General features: G+C 39.0%; 1 protein-coding gene across 1 annotated transcript; it reads left to right on the top strand.

Moving 5' to 3' along the window:
* Positions 8-4815, top strand: LOC109725106 (DNA-directed RNA polymerases II, IV and V subunit 3-like; the record flags this gene model as incomplete). Its single annotated transcript, XM_020254177.1, has 3 exons — positions 8-492; positions 1240-1477; positions 4230-4815. Coding segments are annotated over 3 exons (984 nt in total), but the record flags the coding sequence as incomplete, so codon positions are not given.

The following is a 17825-nucleotide window of genomic DNA, read 5'->3' as shown; positions in this document are numbered from 1 at the left end:
CGGGGGTGGGGGTGGGGGTGGGGGTGGGGGTGGGGCGTCGTACCAGCGGTTTCCGAAGGTGCGGATACGGGAGCTGCGGGACGAGTACGCGAAGTTCGAGCTGCGGGAGACGGACGCGAGCGTGGCGAACGCGCTGCGGCGGGTGATGCTGGCGGAGGTGCCGACGGTGGCAATCGACCTGGTGGAGGTGGAGGTGAACTCGTCGGTGCTCAACGACGAGTTCATCGCGCACCGCCTCGGCCTCGTCCCGCTCACCAGCGACGCCGCCATGGCCATGCGCTTCTCCCGCGACTGCGACGCCTGCGATGGCGACGGCCAGTGCGAGTACTGCTCCGTCGAGTTCCACCTCGCCGTCCGCTGCGACGCCGACCAGACCCTCGACGTCACCTCCGCCGACCTCCGCTCCACCGACCCCAAGGTCTGCCCCGTCGACGTCGCCCGCGCCCTCGACGCCGACCCCACCTCCTACGACTCCACCGCCGCCGACCAGAGGTAACAACAACATCGCAATCCTCTCGATCCGATCCTCAACTCCGCATTGCTCCAACCCTAATTTCCTACTACCAAGGACTAAGGAGGAGGTATCTTGTAGCGTTAGAAGCTAAATGCTCTGTTTGGATGGAGAAGTGTGGAGAAAAAAGCGGGGAAGTATAGAAATTTTGATGCTTAATCCTTTGGCTTTGTTATGCCCTTAACCCCTGAAATTTATTTCCTCTTGTTTGGATATAAATTTTAAGATAGAAAGAAGAAGAAGAACATGGGAGAAAGAAGAAAATGGAGAGAGATGTTAAATTATATGAAAAAAACCGTTTTTCTCCGTATTCAAACAAGAGAGCAAGTAGAAGACCGTGAGAGAAACAAGAAAATAGAGAGAGAGAGAGTGTGTGAGAGAGAGATAAAAAAGGGGTTTTAGTGAAGAGATTTATTCTCTCTTGTTTGGATAGAAAATTTAAGAGAGAAGGAAGAAGAACGCGAGAGAAAGAGGAAAATGGAGAGAAAGGGAGAGAAGAGAAAAGAACACTAATAAAAGATTGTTTTCTCTTTTCCCTCTTCTACTCATCCAAACAGCATAAGAGAATCATATTTCTTTTGTTTTATTTTCTAGTTTAATCAAGGCGACAGCCCTGAATTAACAGTTATCCCTTTTCTTTAAGCATTTCCACACGTGGAATGGACTTGTTTTAAGTGGATTTATATCTCAATTAAGAGATTTCTAATCGTGGAATACGCTAACCATAGGGGCATAATTATTGTGAAGTTGCGTCGTGGGCAAGAACTAAGGCTTCGAGCAATTGCAAGGAAAGGGATTGGCAAGGACCATGCAAAATGGTCGCCTGCTGCTACCGTCACTTTTATGTATGAGCCTTCAATTCATATCAATGAAGAAATGATGGAAACTTTAACACTTGAAGAGAAAAGCAGCTGGGTTGAGAGCAGCCCTACCAAAGTTTTTGATATTGATCCGAACACCCAACAGGTCAGTTCCCTTCTTGAATTCAGCATAATGGGTACTGGTCTAACTTTTTTGCTTTTGTTCACTGCCATTAAGGAAATATTGTGGCAATAAATTAATCTCAAAGTTCAGCTTTTATATTCGTCATGTAGGTAATGGGTATAGTTAAGCTTCTGCTGACTGTGGCATTGTATTCCTTTGCTACTGAGATCATCGAAAGCTGAAAGTCACTTATATGAGTATGACATACAGTTGTTTTTGCTTTCTCCGATGAATCTAAAGGGTTGCACTTCAGTTGCTGGTTGGCACATTCTTTGTTTTCACTAGTAACTGCAGTTAGCTTCTAGCTAGTATTTGCTTTAATTATTTCTTTTTGGGTATTTGATGCTAGGGTATTAGATGAAAACAGAATGATAATAAAACTACCATAGCCATTATTCATACCTGCAGCAGTCTTGAAGTATTTTTAAAGAACTTACCCCAACTTAATTGGATATTGACCAAAGAAGTGGAGATGGACACTCAATACTGTCCGCTGTCTAAGATGTCTAATGTGCTGTCTAGGAAAGAATCCGAGCGTTTTAAGACATCAACAGATGTATTAGTTTATCAAGAAGAAACTATTTCAAGAGCTTTAGCCATCATAAGATTGACCTGAATGAAGATGCTGTGATGGGCTGATGGCTACCGGCTACATGAAAAATTAGTCCAGTATTATAGTAAGAAAAAGATATGATTTGGGATGTTCGGTGCTAGTATAATTTTGTGTTAGTCTCTGGCAAGAAGTATTGATGTGTGAGGTTAGTAATGCTTGGATGTCGTGAATAGTATGCAATGTTTTCCACATCTTTATTGAAGTCCATTGGAGTGCATGTGGTAAGAAATCAGAAAATTAGATATCTTATGGGTAGCCGCTAGAAATAGTAAAATCCTTCTTGTACAACCCATCCGGCATGTATATCATACACCACCACCCCCCCAACTCATCCAGTGGGTGGGGGTGTTTCACATGTCATGTCATGCATGCGACTAGTGAAACACCCCCACCTATTGTTTGTTGTGTGTGTGTGTGTGTGTGTGTGTGTGTGTGTGTGTGTGTTTGGNNTCGTTACGATCGGTATGTTGGGTTTTTCCCACATACTACATGCGGTATAAATAATTCATGCAATGATTTGAGTAGAGTAAGTTATCGAATTTCTTTTTTTGGGTTCATTGGAGACTAAAGATGGTTGGTCACAAAGTGAGAATATATAGAGCACAACAATTCAAGACCTTCTGTCTACAAGGGCACAAATAAGAAGTGAGAAGAGAAAACTTTAGATAAAACTATTTGATGCGAGATTATAAATTTGACAAATTTATGGTGGTGTATTAGCTATATAGTTAGTGTCCAGATAACAGGTGATAAATGCGACTAATGCGTATACAGTATGCACCAAAAATATGATTGGATAAAGCTGTTTCAAGAAGATCTTTATGAGGTGGGAGAACAGTTTCCTGTTATAGGGGTCTTTGATGGCATAGATTTAGATGAACATGCTGAAAAAAATGAAATCTTGGAAGTAAGGGAATTATGGCTTTCAAGATAGAAACGTCTGGATAGGCTTCTTCTAGACTTGTCATTGACTTATAGCCGCCGATGCTTGTTTTGGAATGACGGTTTGATCATTTTTAGGAGAGATCTTTGTTATCAACCATATTCTCTTTTCTCTATCTTAAATTTTAATTGACCATTCTTAGGGAGGGAGTGGCGCAACATGGAGCTTTTGTTCAGTTCTACTTGATAGTTTTATTAGATAATAGAAGAGAAATAATAAAGGAACTAGTGTTTTGGGACTACATAATGGAATGTGAAGGGGTTAAGCAAGCTATGTTCGCGAAGAGATTGATCATGGATACTAATGAGAAATGGCTAAGGGGTGCCAACTTATAGAATATTACAACTAACTAGTATTTTTAGATATGGCAAAGAAGTTTTGGGTGACGATAGAGACATGGAATAAAAGGCAAGAAACCATTATTATGGTGGGGTGATAAAGTTCAGGTGAAGTAATGACTTATGGAAGTGCTTTAGGAAGGAACATGCTGATAGAAAGAGATATAGTTAGAGTGATGCTCAATCCAACAAAAAGAAGGCCAAGATGGAATCTAGGGCTGGTAGCCAAGAAGTGGTTTCCGAAGATTTTGGTCTTAGCTCTTCCATTTCCTTGTTATCTCTTTCAGGTCTATTACATAGGAGCAGCTAATAGACTAGGAAGAAACGCGTTAAAACAAATGGCGATTGGCCTCAATAACCTCAAAGACATCTTGTGCATATTTAGTTGTATCCTTGCGTCCTCTAAACAAAATTTTAGGCTAACTTAATCTACCGTTCACATTAACCATTTCCTCGCATCCTGTAAACTCTGACTAATCGTTCTCAAAATGATCTATATTCCAGGATAACTGCTATTAAAGTGTCTTAAATCTGCTGTTCATCTTTATGTCAATTTTTCATTTGCAATGTAAGAATGAAGCTTTAATTTTTTTTTTTAAATGATGTTTTTAATTAATTTCGTTATTTCCTTAATTTTGTTCTTACCGTGTTGAAACATTGAGATCATTTTGGAAGTTTAAAAGCTTTATAATTGTATGCTGATGTTGTTGATCAAATACATAACAAACCTGGCCTAGTTTATAATTTTATAAAACTAGTTTCATTCGAAATGTGATGTATGTTGTACACGTTAAACACGTTTTGTATAAACGCAATCTGCGATTACTGATTCTCTGCTAGGTGGTGGTGATTGATCCTGAGGCATACACATATGACGATGAGGTGATCAAGAAAGCGGAAGCCATGGGCAAGCCGGGGCTCGTCGAGATTTACCCCAAAGAGGACAGCTTCATTTTCACGGTGGAGTCGACAGGTGCGATCAAGGCTTCCCAATTGGTGATCAATGCTATAGAGGTCCTTAGGCAGAAGTTGGATGCAGTTCGCCTTCAAGAAGACACCGATCTTGGTGAACTCAGTGCTCACCTCCATGGTGGAGGCTAATAATCTGAAGTGCATGTGGGTTCATCTGAACATTTTGTAGATCTATACCTAGTAAAAGATCATGCTGGTGGTGGGAGTGGACTAATATTTATGTCTAGTGCTCGTTAAACTGTTTTAGGAACTGTTTTGAGTGGGTTTGTTTGCGGAGTTTGACATCCGAGAGGCCCCTCGTCGCCTATTTATTTGATGTTATATTGCATGGAAAATATCTCGGTACTTCTCAAGAACATTCCCGGTCCTTGTTGTTTGTTGAAAGTAGCTAGCTTGTTGCGTCATGCAGAATACATTTTATCCATCAAGTTTGCCAGCTGTGTTTCTGCTCTCATATATTTTGTGAAGGAAGCAGCCTCAAGGGACATCAGATAGTCGAGAATGAACCTTCTCGAATGTTCTGAGTCTTCGCTTACGGAGTTAACTTTTTCTGCTAATATTTTCTCATAAATTTATACATAGATTTCAAATGTCAGATGCTTTTAGATTTAGAACTGTGTTAATTGATTGAAACAATTCTCTCTGTTCACTGCTGTTGCATATGGGTTGTGGTTTACTGTTGTTGCGTGATTAATCTTTCATGGGTATCGATTGGAAATCGCAGATTCGATGCAGCAAAGTTCCGATTTGCTGCGACTTCTGTTTTATTTTCATGCGTTTTTGATTCTTCAGTGATGCTCCATGAAGTAATTTCATGTTTCTTCTGTGATGCTTCTGCATAATAGTTGTTTCTCTTATTTCCTCCATGCAAGGGCGCAAAACATTGCTAAAAAAAAAAGAAGAGGTGGGACCGACCGTCCCTAGAGCAAGTGGTAAAGGGCTTGGTGGTTGGTATTCGAGATTCAAATTCAAATTCTAGTTGATTCATATTTCTAGTTAAATTTATTTTTAAATAAAATAAACGAAGCGGATAGCATGCTACCTATTTCTCAAAAAAAAAAAAAAAAAAGAAAAAGAGGTGGGCTCACCATATGTCCGTGTTGTCGTGACCTAACCGCGCGCCCTAATAACTCCCGGATTTTGATCCGGTGGTTTATGTAAAAGCTGTACGAAAGCGTCTGTAGTACTGTGACCGTAGGGATATAATAAAAAGTGTTATTGAAGACCCGAAATTATTAGGTCGGCACGGCCTGGTCTGATTGGGAACACCCACTAAATTTGTGGGTCTGGATCGACCTTGAATTCGTGGGTCTGGTTGACAGGTTAAGTCCGGCGGAGAGGCTTGGATGGGTCGAGTTGACGGTTTGAGGGACAGGATTTGTGACACACCGAATTTGGAAGAGTGCTCTTAACTCGATTATAATATTTTGAGCAATAACTAAATCTAAGAGATTAAAAGGGCTGGCCGAGCCTAGGGCAGAGTGTCACAGTTGGTATCAAAATCAATCACCAGCCAAAAACATGATCACCAGGCCACCGGCTGGCAAGCATTGTGAGTGAAGTGCGGTTTCCCTTAAGGCCTATATGTTTGGATGAAAATGGAGAGGGGTGAAATCGTTTTCGGCTGCAAATGATTACTTTTACTGTTTGTTTCGCTGTAATAAAGATACGGTCAAAACTCGATTTATCGGAAACAACGTAACTAGTTGAGTATGCTTGCAAATGCACGTCATAATTATTTTAATTTATTTTCAAATTAAGATAAATTAGTATATCATATTTATTCAAAAATTTATAATAAAAATTATATTTTATAAATTCATATATTATATTTAATTAGAAAATATCTGTAATATCCTTATATATTGTTTTTTTTAATATAAATTGAATTTTTTTATATATTTTTTAAATTTTGATAAATCCAAAATTTAAGTATATGTTTCACATTTACTTTAAAATTTTCAATTTCAAAAATTAACTTTAATTCACAATTTAAACTCAAATTTTAATTTTATTTTAAAATTTTATAAATTTTAATTTAAATCGTATAATTAAATTTCAACTTTAAATTTAAGATGAAATAAAAAATTCAAGTTATATAAAATTAAAATTTAGATATAACTTACATTTGAAGAGTGTAACTTTCGTTTAAGGAGTATAACTTTTATTTTAAAGGATGCAATTTACATCTCAAAGAGTGCAACTTACGTCTATAACAGTACAACTTTTTTTAAAATAGCGTAACTTCATATTATTCTTCCTTCTTCTCTAGTTCTTGTTACTTAATCTTTACTTTTTGACCTTTATTTATTTATTTTTTTTTTAAAGTAAACAAAAGTGCTTGACCAGAGGTCTAGAGATGCTCTCGTGCACCCCCCGCCCTTTTCGTCTCCGACCCAGTCGAGGCTGGGCTCGCCGCTGCCCTCTGGGATGTCGCCGCCCCGCCCTCTTCTCCGGCGTTGTCGCGCTCTCCTACGTCTGCACTTCGCTCATCGTCGACCCCCTGTGGGCATGGTGGGTCGCGTGCCCCCTCCCTTGCCAGCGAGCTTCTTGGCGCCGAGAAGCGCTTTCTTTTCGTGGTCATCGGTGGTGGTGAGAACGACGAATTCCCAAAAGTGAATTTAGTGGGTGAAAAATCTACTGTAGTGGAGGTGGAGGATGAAGTCAGAGTTAGAGAACGCGGTGCTGTCCTTGTTATCATCGTGAAGGACCGCGGAGGCGGTGGAAAAAGTTCAGAGAGAAAAAAAAAAGAGGATCACAACGTAGCTCGGCGGGGTCGGAGATGAGAAGAGGCGGGGGGTGAGCTGGGGCGGGAGAGGGCGCATGGGGCGGAGGCGAGGAGGGGCGTCCCAAAGGGCGACAGTGAGCGCAACCATGATGGGGTTGAAGGCAAGGATGGCGGGTGGTACGCGGACGCGAGCGAGGACGCATGGGGTAGAGGCGAGGCAGGCCACCTCTGCCTCCGCCCCCGCCTCTCTCTTCGGAGAGAAAAAAAAGAGAATGAATTAAAAAGAGAGAGAGAGAGAGAGAAAGAGAAAAGAATAAGGGTATTTTGGTTAGTTTTCTGAAAATATGGTCCGAATCTGCAAAACTGAAAAATACGGTCCAATTTTGCAAAAGCAATAAAACTTGTGAATTTTTTATGCAAATTCACAAAATATCCAATGGACATACACACACTCCATCAAACGAACAAACTTGCATTCATTAAATTTGACTCCTATAACTAAATGGTAGTTGTAATCAAATGAAAAGTCACCAGTTGAAAAGTTATTTCATGAAACATCCGTTTATAAAGTATCATTTCATGAAATATCCGTTCGTGGTCTATATAAGCCATAGCATTGACTGCTGAAGGATAGATGAAGAGTTTAAGTCTCTATTCATAAAAAATTCATTCTTCTTTTCTTACTCTATTTTTTTTTGACAACTTTAATCGAGTGAGTGTTCAAAAGCTCGAATTTATGTGTGCAAATGCAGTTGAAATTTATACTTCGAGGCTATTCATTGATCCAATGTACACAAATTATCAGAACGGTATAGACAGATCAAATCTTAATAAGAGTGACATTGCTATGTGCTTTGAGTTCTTTTTTGTTTTTCTACTTTATATATTTTTTCTACTCGATTATTCAAATAATTTTTTCAGTAAATTAAAAGTATTTTTTAAATAAGGTATTTATGCATTCAAATATGAACTTAGGGCATAGTGAAAATATCGGGGAACTATGCCGTCACGGCAACTCAAAAAAAAAAAAAAAAAAAANTGCACGTACGTAACCTGTAGCTCGTGTTGCATTATTAAATAACATCAGAGGCAAATGCCAAACGGGTGTAAATGTAGCAGATCCTCTTGAAACCAAATACTGTTGTTCTCTGAAAATAATAATAATAATAATAATAATAACAGTTAATAGAGGGGGAGGGGCTCACTCGTTTTCATCATCATTATCATGTCAGCTCATCATGGGAGTAATGGCTGGTAGAAAAATACACACACACACACACACACACACACACATATATATATATATGAATGTATGTATGTATAGTCCGGCTACTGTGCTTTTGAAAGCACCAGACATTTGGTGTTTGTAAGTTTTCCACTGTTAGATCTACTTCTTTGACCAATTTCATCTCTTAGATTATACTATTCCATCAACCACACACTTAATCTTAGAGGACCACTATCATCCTAACCCCACAAATCTTNCACACATATATATATATATATATATATATATATATATATATATGCTGGCCCTGATTGGGTTCACGCAAGCCCTATGACCCTCATGAACTCTCCTTGTTCTCATGCATTAAAGGCCCCAATACATGCTATACACCGTTTAATTTGGGGGGTGGGAGGGGACACAAAAGGGCTTCTCCTCAGACAAACCCATCACATTTCCCCCTACTATTTATTAAAGCTAGAGATTATTGTATACACCTGATGCACAGTGCACCACGTATCAGGTTTATTGAATTTGGTTAAATTCTGTTAGTGAATACGCTTGGCTCTCGTGTTTCTGAAGGGTCGAGCGAGACGAGTGTATACTCAGGTAACTTAGTACTTTTTGCTATGTTGACACCATCATCCGACCTTGAAACCGAAACTCACTTTGTGGCAGAAGTGCTCTTCGACGTTCGAAAATACTTACACGTCAAAATATCATAAATTTTGAATGTTTAAGCTGTTGATTTTTAACACACTACTTGCCTTCTAGATAATGACAAATTTTTAAAATTGACATACTTTTTATCAAGATTTTAAGTGCCCGTCGGTATGGGCTGTATCCACCGTGACGTACTGTGTCAATAAGATACCGGCACGATGCAGACTCCGTGCCGATGGCACAGCTCAAAACCCTCTATTCTTTAAATTAGTAAGTAATTTTCTCAATAAAGTTCAAAAGATGTGATAAAAAGACATAATAAATAGTTATAATATTTTGTTGCTAAAGAAAATATATATTTTATGCTCTTATGTGTCGGCATATAAGAATTTTTTTGACCGGCATATATTGGCACGGCTCGGTACTCACACGTGCCGTATCGTGCCGGCATGTTTCCGGCACGACTCCGTACCACTGCACTTAAATTCTTATTTTTTATAAATTAATTAATATTTTAAATATTATAAATTATATCTATCAAATTAAATTTTTAATTTTAGATAAATCATTATGGTGCATGAAACATGTGCAAGCAGTAATTTCTCCTCTCGTACTGTATATAGATTGCAAAGATGGCGAAGGGGCCGGCGTATGGATGCGGGTTTCCTCGTCACCCACAGTTGCTTTAAATATCTCTCTCTCTCTCTCTCTCTCTCTCTCTCTTGCTGTGGAGGTTCAAAACCCGTGATTGCCGTGAACAAGATGACTCCCCCGAGGCAAGTGCATAAATCATCTAGTAACAAAATAAAGGGTAAACTTCAATAACCACCCATGTGGTTTCGCACGTTCTCCTTTTAGTATTTCGTGATTTAAAATATATTGTCTTATAAATTTAATTTTATTTTTTCGTTAATTTTTTAGTTAATATTTTGTTAAATTATATACAAAAAATTTCAGATATCTCCACATAGGTTTATCGAATATTCACTTTAGTATTTTTTAATTTTAACTTTATCAAGTGGCAAAGGATTGGTGGTTGGTACTCGAGACCCAAGTTCGAATTCTAGTTAATTCACATTTTCAGCTAAATTTTTTTCTAAATGAAATAAACGAAGTGGGTAACATGCTACTTATCTCTCTCAAAAAATTATATATAAATTTATATATAAAGGATAAAAAGGTTATTTTATCCCTTAATTAACTGTAATTAGTTTGTTTAACTCATGGTTATATAAATTTTTTTAATAGAATAATATATTTACAGACGGAAGAATCTTGAAGGGATAAATCTGATAACTTAAATTTTACAGGAATATATTTACTATTTGATATCTTTAAAGGAAGCCATGTGCAATCCCTATAAAACAAGGGACCATTCGGTTAAATATTTATATTAAAAATGACAAGTATAGTAAGTGGCTGATAAAAATCGATATATTTGTATTAATGTCTCATAACTAAAGTAGGCATGTAATTCATCTCGCTGTTCGCAAGTCAGTTTATGTTCAGCTTGAAATGAGGTCAAGATTGATCAGCTTGTTTAATAAACGAGTCGAACACTAGTTGAATTTTTCAGTGCGAAAGATTAACGAGCCGAACACGAGGTGAGAGCAATTCGCTCGTGCTCGGCTCCATATAACTCAAATATATATACTACAATTTTCTACTATTTAGACTTTAAGTCAATCTAAATATAAAAAAAATTATATTTTTTAAATTTTAATTATTAGATTAAAATTTTAATTTTTTATATATAATTTTTTTCAACTTGTCGCCCAGTAATACAGCTGACAACCTAACTTATTGTTCGCAAGTCAGCTCGTGTTCAATTCGTTGATAAATAAAGTGGATACAAGTTAAATTTTTGAGCTTAATATTCTAACAAATTAATTTATATTTGGCTCGTTTAATAAACGAATTAGTGCGGGCCATTCTAGCTTACTCGTGCTTCGTTGACAACCCTAGACCGATTAGCAGGTCGGACTAGGGCCCTAGAAATACATCGTAGTTGGACTCAGGCTCAAGCTTAATTTCTAAGGTAGTGTTTGACTTGGCTACTTTTCCCATGAGAATACTAAAAAAAACTTAATTTCTAGATTGAAGGTGTATGCAGACCCCCTCAACTATAGACAATTTTGAAATAGCCCACCCTCAGCTTTAATATTTTTACTGAGACCCATTGACTTTTGATTTTGTAGAATTGACTTATTATAGTTACTATATTTGAAAATTTTGTTAAAATTTGTGATTGTATCAGCTATTATGATGCCCCAACTTCTTAGAGTGTCATCCATTTCGGGACTACTCTAATTTTAGCACGTTTAACTAATTTAACCTCTTAAGCATATTCACCGCCTAAAATGCTCAAAATACTATAGTTAGATGAGGGACAGAGGCAATGAGATCGTTGTCCAGGAGGTGCTCGCTGCCTGTGAGGGTGAGAAAAAAAGGACGCGCCTATCTTCAAGGAGTGAATAAAGATGCAGAGGTAGAAAAAAAAAAAAAGAATAAAGAGTAAACAAAATAATATTTTTTTCTTTTTAAAAGACAATTATATATTATTTTTCGGTAGCAGCAATGATATATAATGGTCTTTCTTATTCGGATCTGCTTTGAGTTCTCCTTCTTCTTCTCCGTCGCCGGCGGAGAAGGCGGTGCCGCCCTCGTTACCGTCGCCTAGGGCCGTCGGCGCCGGCAGGGGAGGAGATAGAGGAATATGATGTGGCGCCGCCCTCGTTACCGTTGCCGAGGGCCTCGAGGCGGTGGAGGAGACGACAAGAGTCGGAGAGGATGAAAAGAAGTTACAAGAAAAATAAAGAATCAGATAGAAAGGCGGAAGATGATAAAGTTACACTATTTCAGAGGAATTAACGTTGCACTGTTTTTAAAAAAATTATACTATTTAAGAGAAAAATTAAACTTTTTTGAATAAAAATTACACAATTTTAAAATAATTACACTGTTTGGAGGAAAATTATACTATTTTTCCTCTTCCTCCTCCTTCTTCTTCTTTGTTTTCGTATAGATGAGGAGAAATAATGTAATTTTTGCCCAAAGAGTGTAAATTTCGTTCAAAAAGTGCAACTTTCATTCAGAAAATATAATTTTTTTTTTTAAAACAGTGTAACGTTCTCAAAAATAGTGTATCTTCATCTTCTTCTTCTTTTCTTTTTGATTTTTTATTTTTATTGTAGAAAAAAATATTTTTATATTTTATACTTTATTCTTTAATTTTATTCATTTCTATTTTTTTTTTTGGTTCCGCTCTCACCCATACTCGCTTCGAGTCCTCTTTCTTTGGTGCTGGTGTCGGTGCCTGCACCGGCGAAGGCGGAGTAAGAGGATACGGTGGTATCTTCGTTACCGTCGTGAAGGGTTATGGAGGCAGTAGAGAGGGGTCGAAGAGGGAAAAAAAAAAAGAACGAGCAAAAAAAATGAGAGGAAGAAGACGTGGCGTTAGGTGATGGAGNGTTGCGACGCGGCTTTGGCAGGATCGGAGATGAGGAATGCGGGAGGGTGCGCGGGAGAGGGTAAGGATGCGCCAGACAGAGGCTGAGGCGAGCCGCCTCTGCCTCCGCCGCCCTCTTGGGACAAAAAGAAAAAAAAAGTACGAGAGAAAAAAAGAGGAAAGAAAAAAGATAACAAGAATATTTTGGTGAATTTTCTAAAAATCATGTCCGAATCTGCAAAATCCAAAAAGACGGCATACTTTTGCAAAAACTCAAAATTAATAAATGTTTTATACAAATTGGCCTTTTAAAATAGAGCAGTTACACCGATCGTCCCTAAAGCAAGTGGCAAAAGGCTTGATGGTTGGTACCCGAGGTCCCAAATTCGAATTCTAGTTGATTCATATTTTCAGCTAAGTTTATTTTTAAATGAAATAAACGAAACGGGTAGCGTGCTACCTATCTCTCAAAAATAAAAATTAAAGCAGTTACATGTACATATAACCTCTTATTAGGAGTTGTTTGATTTCTCCGAAAAGACGTGAATTTTTAATTTTTAAAATTTTCATCCATTTACTTTCATGAAAATTTAGAATATTTCTTAAAAAAACTAGTATTTTCATTTTCTAATTATTTTTAGAAAAATAAAAATGATAGTTTTTTATAAAATTTAATTTTTTTTAAAAAATAATTTTTTAAAAATTCAATAGTCAAAAAACTGAATAAGAAGTTTTTCATAAAATATTTTTTTTCTCGAATTGCTTTGCATATTTTTTGTAGTATCCTTGTCTTCATGAGTTGGTAAAGGCTAGAATTGTAATTGCTGAAGTGGATAAGGATTCCACCTACCCATGCTTATCCACCCCCTATTTAAGTGCACGTAGAACTTAATTAAAGAGGTATTGCACTTTCTAATTAAGTTCCTTTCTCTCTCTAGTTTGAAGTGGAGAGCCATACGTGGAGGAGCTCTCGGATGGAGTCGAATCGACGCTGACGTCGCACCGCGGTGCTGTTCGAGCGCACGTTCATCGTCGTAGCATCACGGGGAGGCCGGGCGAGGGTGTAATTCCGCCGTTCTCGACGTCGCCGAATTGGGAGTAGCTATTAAGGTGGGTTAACGTCAGTTTATCTTCTAAGCATATAGATATATAGTCGGCATGTGTGCGTTGTAGTGTTTTGTATATCGCATTTGCTCGATTCATTGATTTAGCATAGTCACTAATAAAATCTAAATTGGAGCCTTGTCTTTTGGACTATATCTACTAGCACATGTTGGACTAGGATTTGACTTAGGAAAAAACCCGTGATTATGATCTGTCACATGCTTAAACTACCTGATTTAGCTCTAGGAGCCGTTGTTATTTTGTATCGCCGCAGTATCAGCGTGGTGGATACTTCAGGTAGTTTAGTTTGTTGTTATACTCGTACTGGGATGCCGAATGTATTTTTACAGTAGTGTTCAGACTGTTCCGGACTATTGGGTGCCGTCGGGGTTGACGGTGGACAGATTTTGCCGAGGGCACGTGACTTGTTGGTTGTCAGACCAGTTGGACCCTGTGTACTTGACTTTAGCCTGTAAGAGCCTGATTGAGCTCGATAGAGATACGCTTGCATACTCGGTTGGGTCGCGCCCACGAGTGCCACTCCGGAGTCAGGCTTAGTGCTTTTGCATTGATGTCGCCGATTACTTGCTGTCCATGGACTGCTTAGTCGTAGAGATAGCGTTGGCTTAGACAGGTAGGACGGGTGTGTTCACAGTCCCGAGGACGGGTATGCTTACAGTCCGAGTGAGATTGGGTCAGGATGGACATGTACTACAGTTGATTAAAGTAGAGCAGGATAGTGTAGAGGCTTTTAGCTGTAGCTTTTTTTCAGCTTTTCCTACTATCTTTGTTTCCTTCTGTAGACTTAGTAGGTGGACCGGCGGTGTTGAGAGCGGCACCCACTGAGGACTACTTGTTTTTACAGTAGTTCTCACGCCCAGTTGTTACTCTTCTTTTGCAGAGCTATCGGTTCCGGCTGCTGCACCTTCTGAGGCTGATCGTGACAAGGGCGTTGCGAGCTAGAGCCCTATCCGACGAGTTGCCGAAATAGAGGATCCACTGCTGCAGGTAGTAGTACTTTTATTATTTCGAATTCATGTACATACAGATGTTGTAACTCGCTGAAGCGAGTACTTTTGTACCTTGATACTATGTCTCTATATGGAACTTGTTTTTATTCTACCTGTTTAGTTTCATTATAGCTTTATACTACTGGTTGTAGTATTGTATGTTTTATAGTTACAGCTACGCTTCGTATACAAGAAAAATTCTTTGTATACGGCGGATTTGTCAGCGTGCCCGGAAAACGTGTAATCCAGGGCGTGACATTTTTTGAGAAACCAAATAGCTCCTTAGGTAGCATATAGTTGAATCTAATGCAGCTACATATTTTTTAGGAATAATTGCCTATATACTCCTCATACGTTTGAAAATATCCAATCTACACCTACTTTTTTTTTTTTTTCTAAAATACCCCTCATATGTTCCACCGTTATGCTAAAATACCCCTACAGTTATCCCTTGTTAGCTTAACTTAGGTTAAACATGGGTTAAATGTATACTAGAGTTAAAACTTAAATAAAATACCTATTTTTTCCCTACCTTATTATACTAATCCCTTAAGTTATCCTTCATTTCTTTCTCTCCCAACTTTGTCGCCAGCACCTCACCACCACCGGCGCCGGCTCCTCTGCCTCCACCTCGCCTCATCTCCTCCCAGACCACCTCCACCTCCAACACCACCCCACCCGCCGCTCTCGTCGTCGTCCTCCTCCGCCGCTCTCGTCGTCGTCGTCCTCCTCCTCCGTCGCATTGGCCGGCGTCGGGAGCAAGAGGGCCGCAGCGACGATCCTGTTTCTCGCCGCTCTCGTCGTCTTCCTCCTCCGCCGCTCTCGTCGTCGTCGTCCTCCTCCTCCGTCGCATTGGCCGGCGTCGGGAGCAAGAGGGCCGCAGCGACGATCCCATCTCGCCCGAGGCCGTCCGCGTGCCGTCTGCCCGAGGCCGTTCGCGTGCCGGGAACAAGAGGGAGGTCCACGGTGCCGGGAGCAAGAGAGAGGCCCAAGGCCATCCGCGTGCCGCGTGTCGTCCGTCCGCATGCCAAGGCCATCCGTGTGCGCGGTCCACGAGGCCAGTTGGTCTCGTGGACCGGATGAGAGGGAGGTCCACGGTGGACCTCCCTCTCAATATATATATATATATATATACATATATAATATATATATTATACGGTATATATAGAGAGAGAGAGACGCGCAGAGAGAGAGAGACGAAGACGAGACGAGACACCACACACACACACACACACACCGAGAGAGAAGAGCAGAGAACGGAGATAAGGGCCCTAGAATCACTTGGTCACAAGAGTGAGTGACCATGGGGCGTGCATTCTCCTGCTAGCTGCTCGTTGCTAAGCCCTTGGACTGGGAGAGATGTGAGGTTGAGATGACTGGTGGTAAGGTGATGTAGGCCTGGAATCAGTGTTTAATCAAGGTATTAACAATCACAAAAGTCTAGATCCAATTGGCTTAAAACCCTAATAGCCACCCACTGACAGGTCCGATATTCGTAGAAAGTATCATAGCTAACTCTCCTCTCTTCTCCGGCGCGTTCTCCTCCCCTCTTTCACCCTCATCTCCTCTTCCTCTCTCTCGGTCTATCTATATACTAGTATACTACTACCCCCTACCCCAGTATATACCCGCGCCGCTACCGTACCCGACACCAACAAGCGTTGGTGCTCCCCTTTGAGTCTTTTCGTAACCCTTGGACTGCGAGAGACTGTGAGGTGTTGGATACACTCGCCGGTGGTCGGTGGCTGGTACGGCTGGTCGGAACGCTGGATAATTTGATCACGAGTAATACGTATTTAAGGGAGTAGATCCAACTGCGCTAAAAAACTTAATAAGCACCCAAAGGGGATGATACTCTTTTCAAAAGTATTCTGAGCTCAAATTCTACCATAATATATTTATATATATATATATTATATATAGTAATACTAAATACCGACTATATACTGATCGCATATACTACGATCACCATGATATATATCACGGGACTCGAATATGATCTCACATGAAGTAAACACACTCTTCTGTTGCTACCAACCACGATTTTTACACCTTGGATGAAAGAAATGTAGGGTCAGATGCATTACAATTATGTCGGTAGCAGTTGAGTGGTCCCCCTAGGGTTGACCCGCTTTGGGTCCAACCTCCGCAGGTTAATTATCCAATCCAATGAGTTTACAGGAAAGAATGAAAAGTAGTTGATCCAAAGGTAAAAAACCTGGTAGTAAGACAAGAATTTGCTACTAATAGTAGCCAAGTTCAAACTCTATATCTTATTAGTAATATATATCATACTATACCTATAAATTTGTTATAAATATTAAATTCCGTATCAGTATTTTTTTTTAATATATAATATTATTATATAAATATTTTAATTAAAATAAAGTTTACTTAGTTATTTAATTAATATTTTTAAATATATAACTCTTATATATTATTAATATATGTTTATTATAATTTTAAGTATATTTAATCTATATATTAAAAATTATAATAATAATATATATAGTATATTAATTATTATATATTTATTATATAGCCGACTTTTTTATCCCGAATTTTTAATTAGTGAACGTGTAATACCCGTATAAATCACGTATCCGAATAATTGCTGAATCTATTTTTTAGCCGTATTTTTCAACGAATTTAAAAATTAAAAGATGAATTTTATCCGAATTATATCTGTACCGAATATTTGCCGAATCCGAATTAACTAACTATGCCTCTAGCCACAAAGGTTGGTTTAGCTGCGATCGACTCATCCGTTCATCTGCTCGCTCTCGACGTGCTTAATTAATTAATTAATATTTGAAGGGCAAATAAGAAAAGTATTTGCTGTATGAAGGGTATATAAGAAAAATTAGTTACGGTACAAAAGTATATTGGAATGGGCAAAATGGTAATTTTTCAGAGATAACGGCAGCTCACTGACTGAACTTAACTCGAGGGGTATATTAGAAAGACTTGGAACATGAGAAGGGTATTTTCGATATTAGCATTCTAAGAGGAGTAAATAAAAAAACTGAAAACTTTTCAGGGGTATATAGGCAATTGCCCCTATTTTTTATTTAGTTACTTGTTACTTACAGCATGGAGATACTATTTATATAGGGCTGGCAAATGAGCGAGCCGGCTCGCGTTCGACTTGCGTTCGGCTCGATATTTGGCTCGCTCGAGCTCAACTCGAAATTAAATGAGCCGAGCTTGCACAAAATAAAAGGCTCGAAATTCATTTCAAGCCGAGCTTGAGTATTACTCGGCTCGTTCGAATTAGGCTCGAAAA

Source organism: Ananas comosus, linkage group 19 (assembly GCF_001540865.1).
Source record: "Ananas comosus cultivar F153 linkage group 19, ASM154086v1, whole genome shotgun sequence".
Taxonomy (NCBI): domain Eukaryota; kingdom Viridiplantae; phylum Streptophyta; class Magnoliopsida; order Poales; family Bromeliaceae; genus Ananas; species Ananas comosus.
The sequence above is the reverse complement of the archived record's forward strand: the minus strand, read 5'-3'. Positions and strand labels throughout refer to the sequence as shown.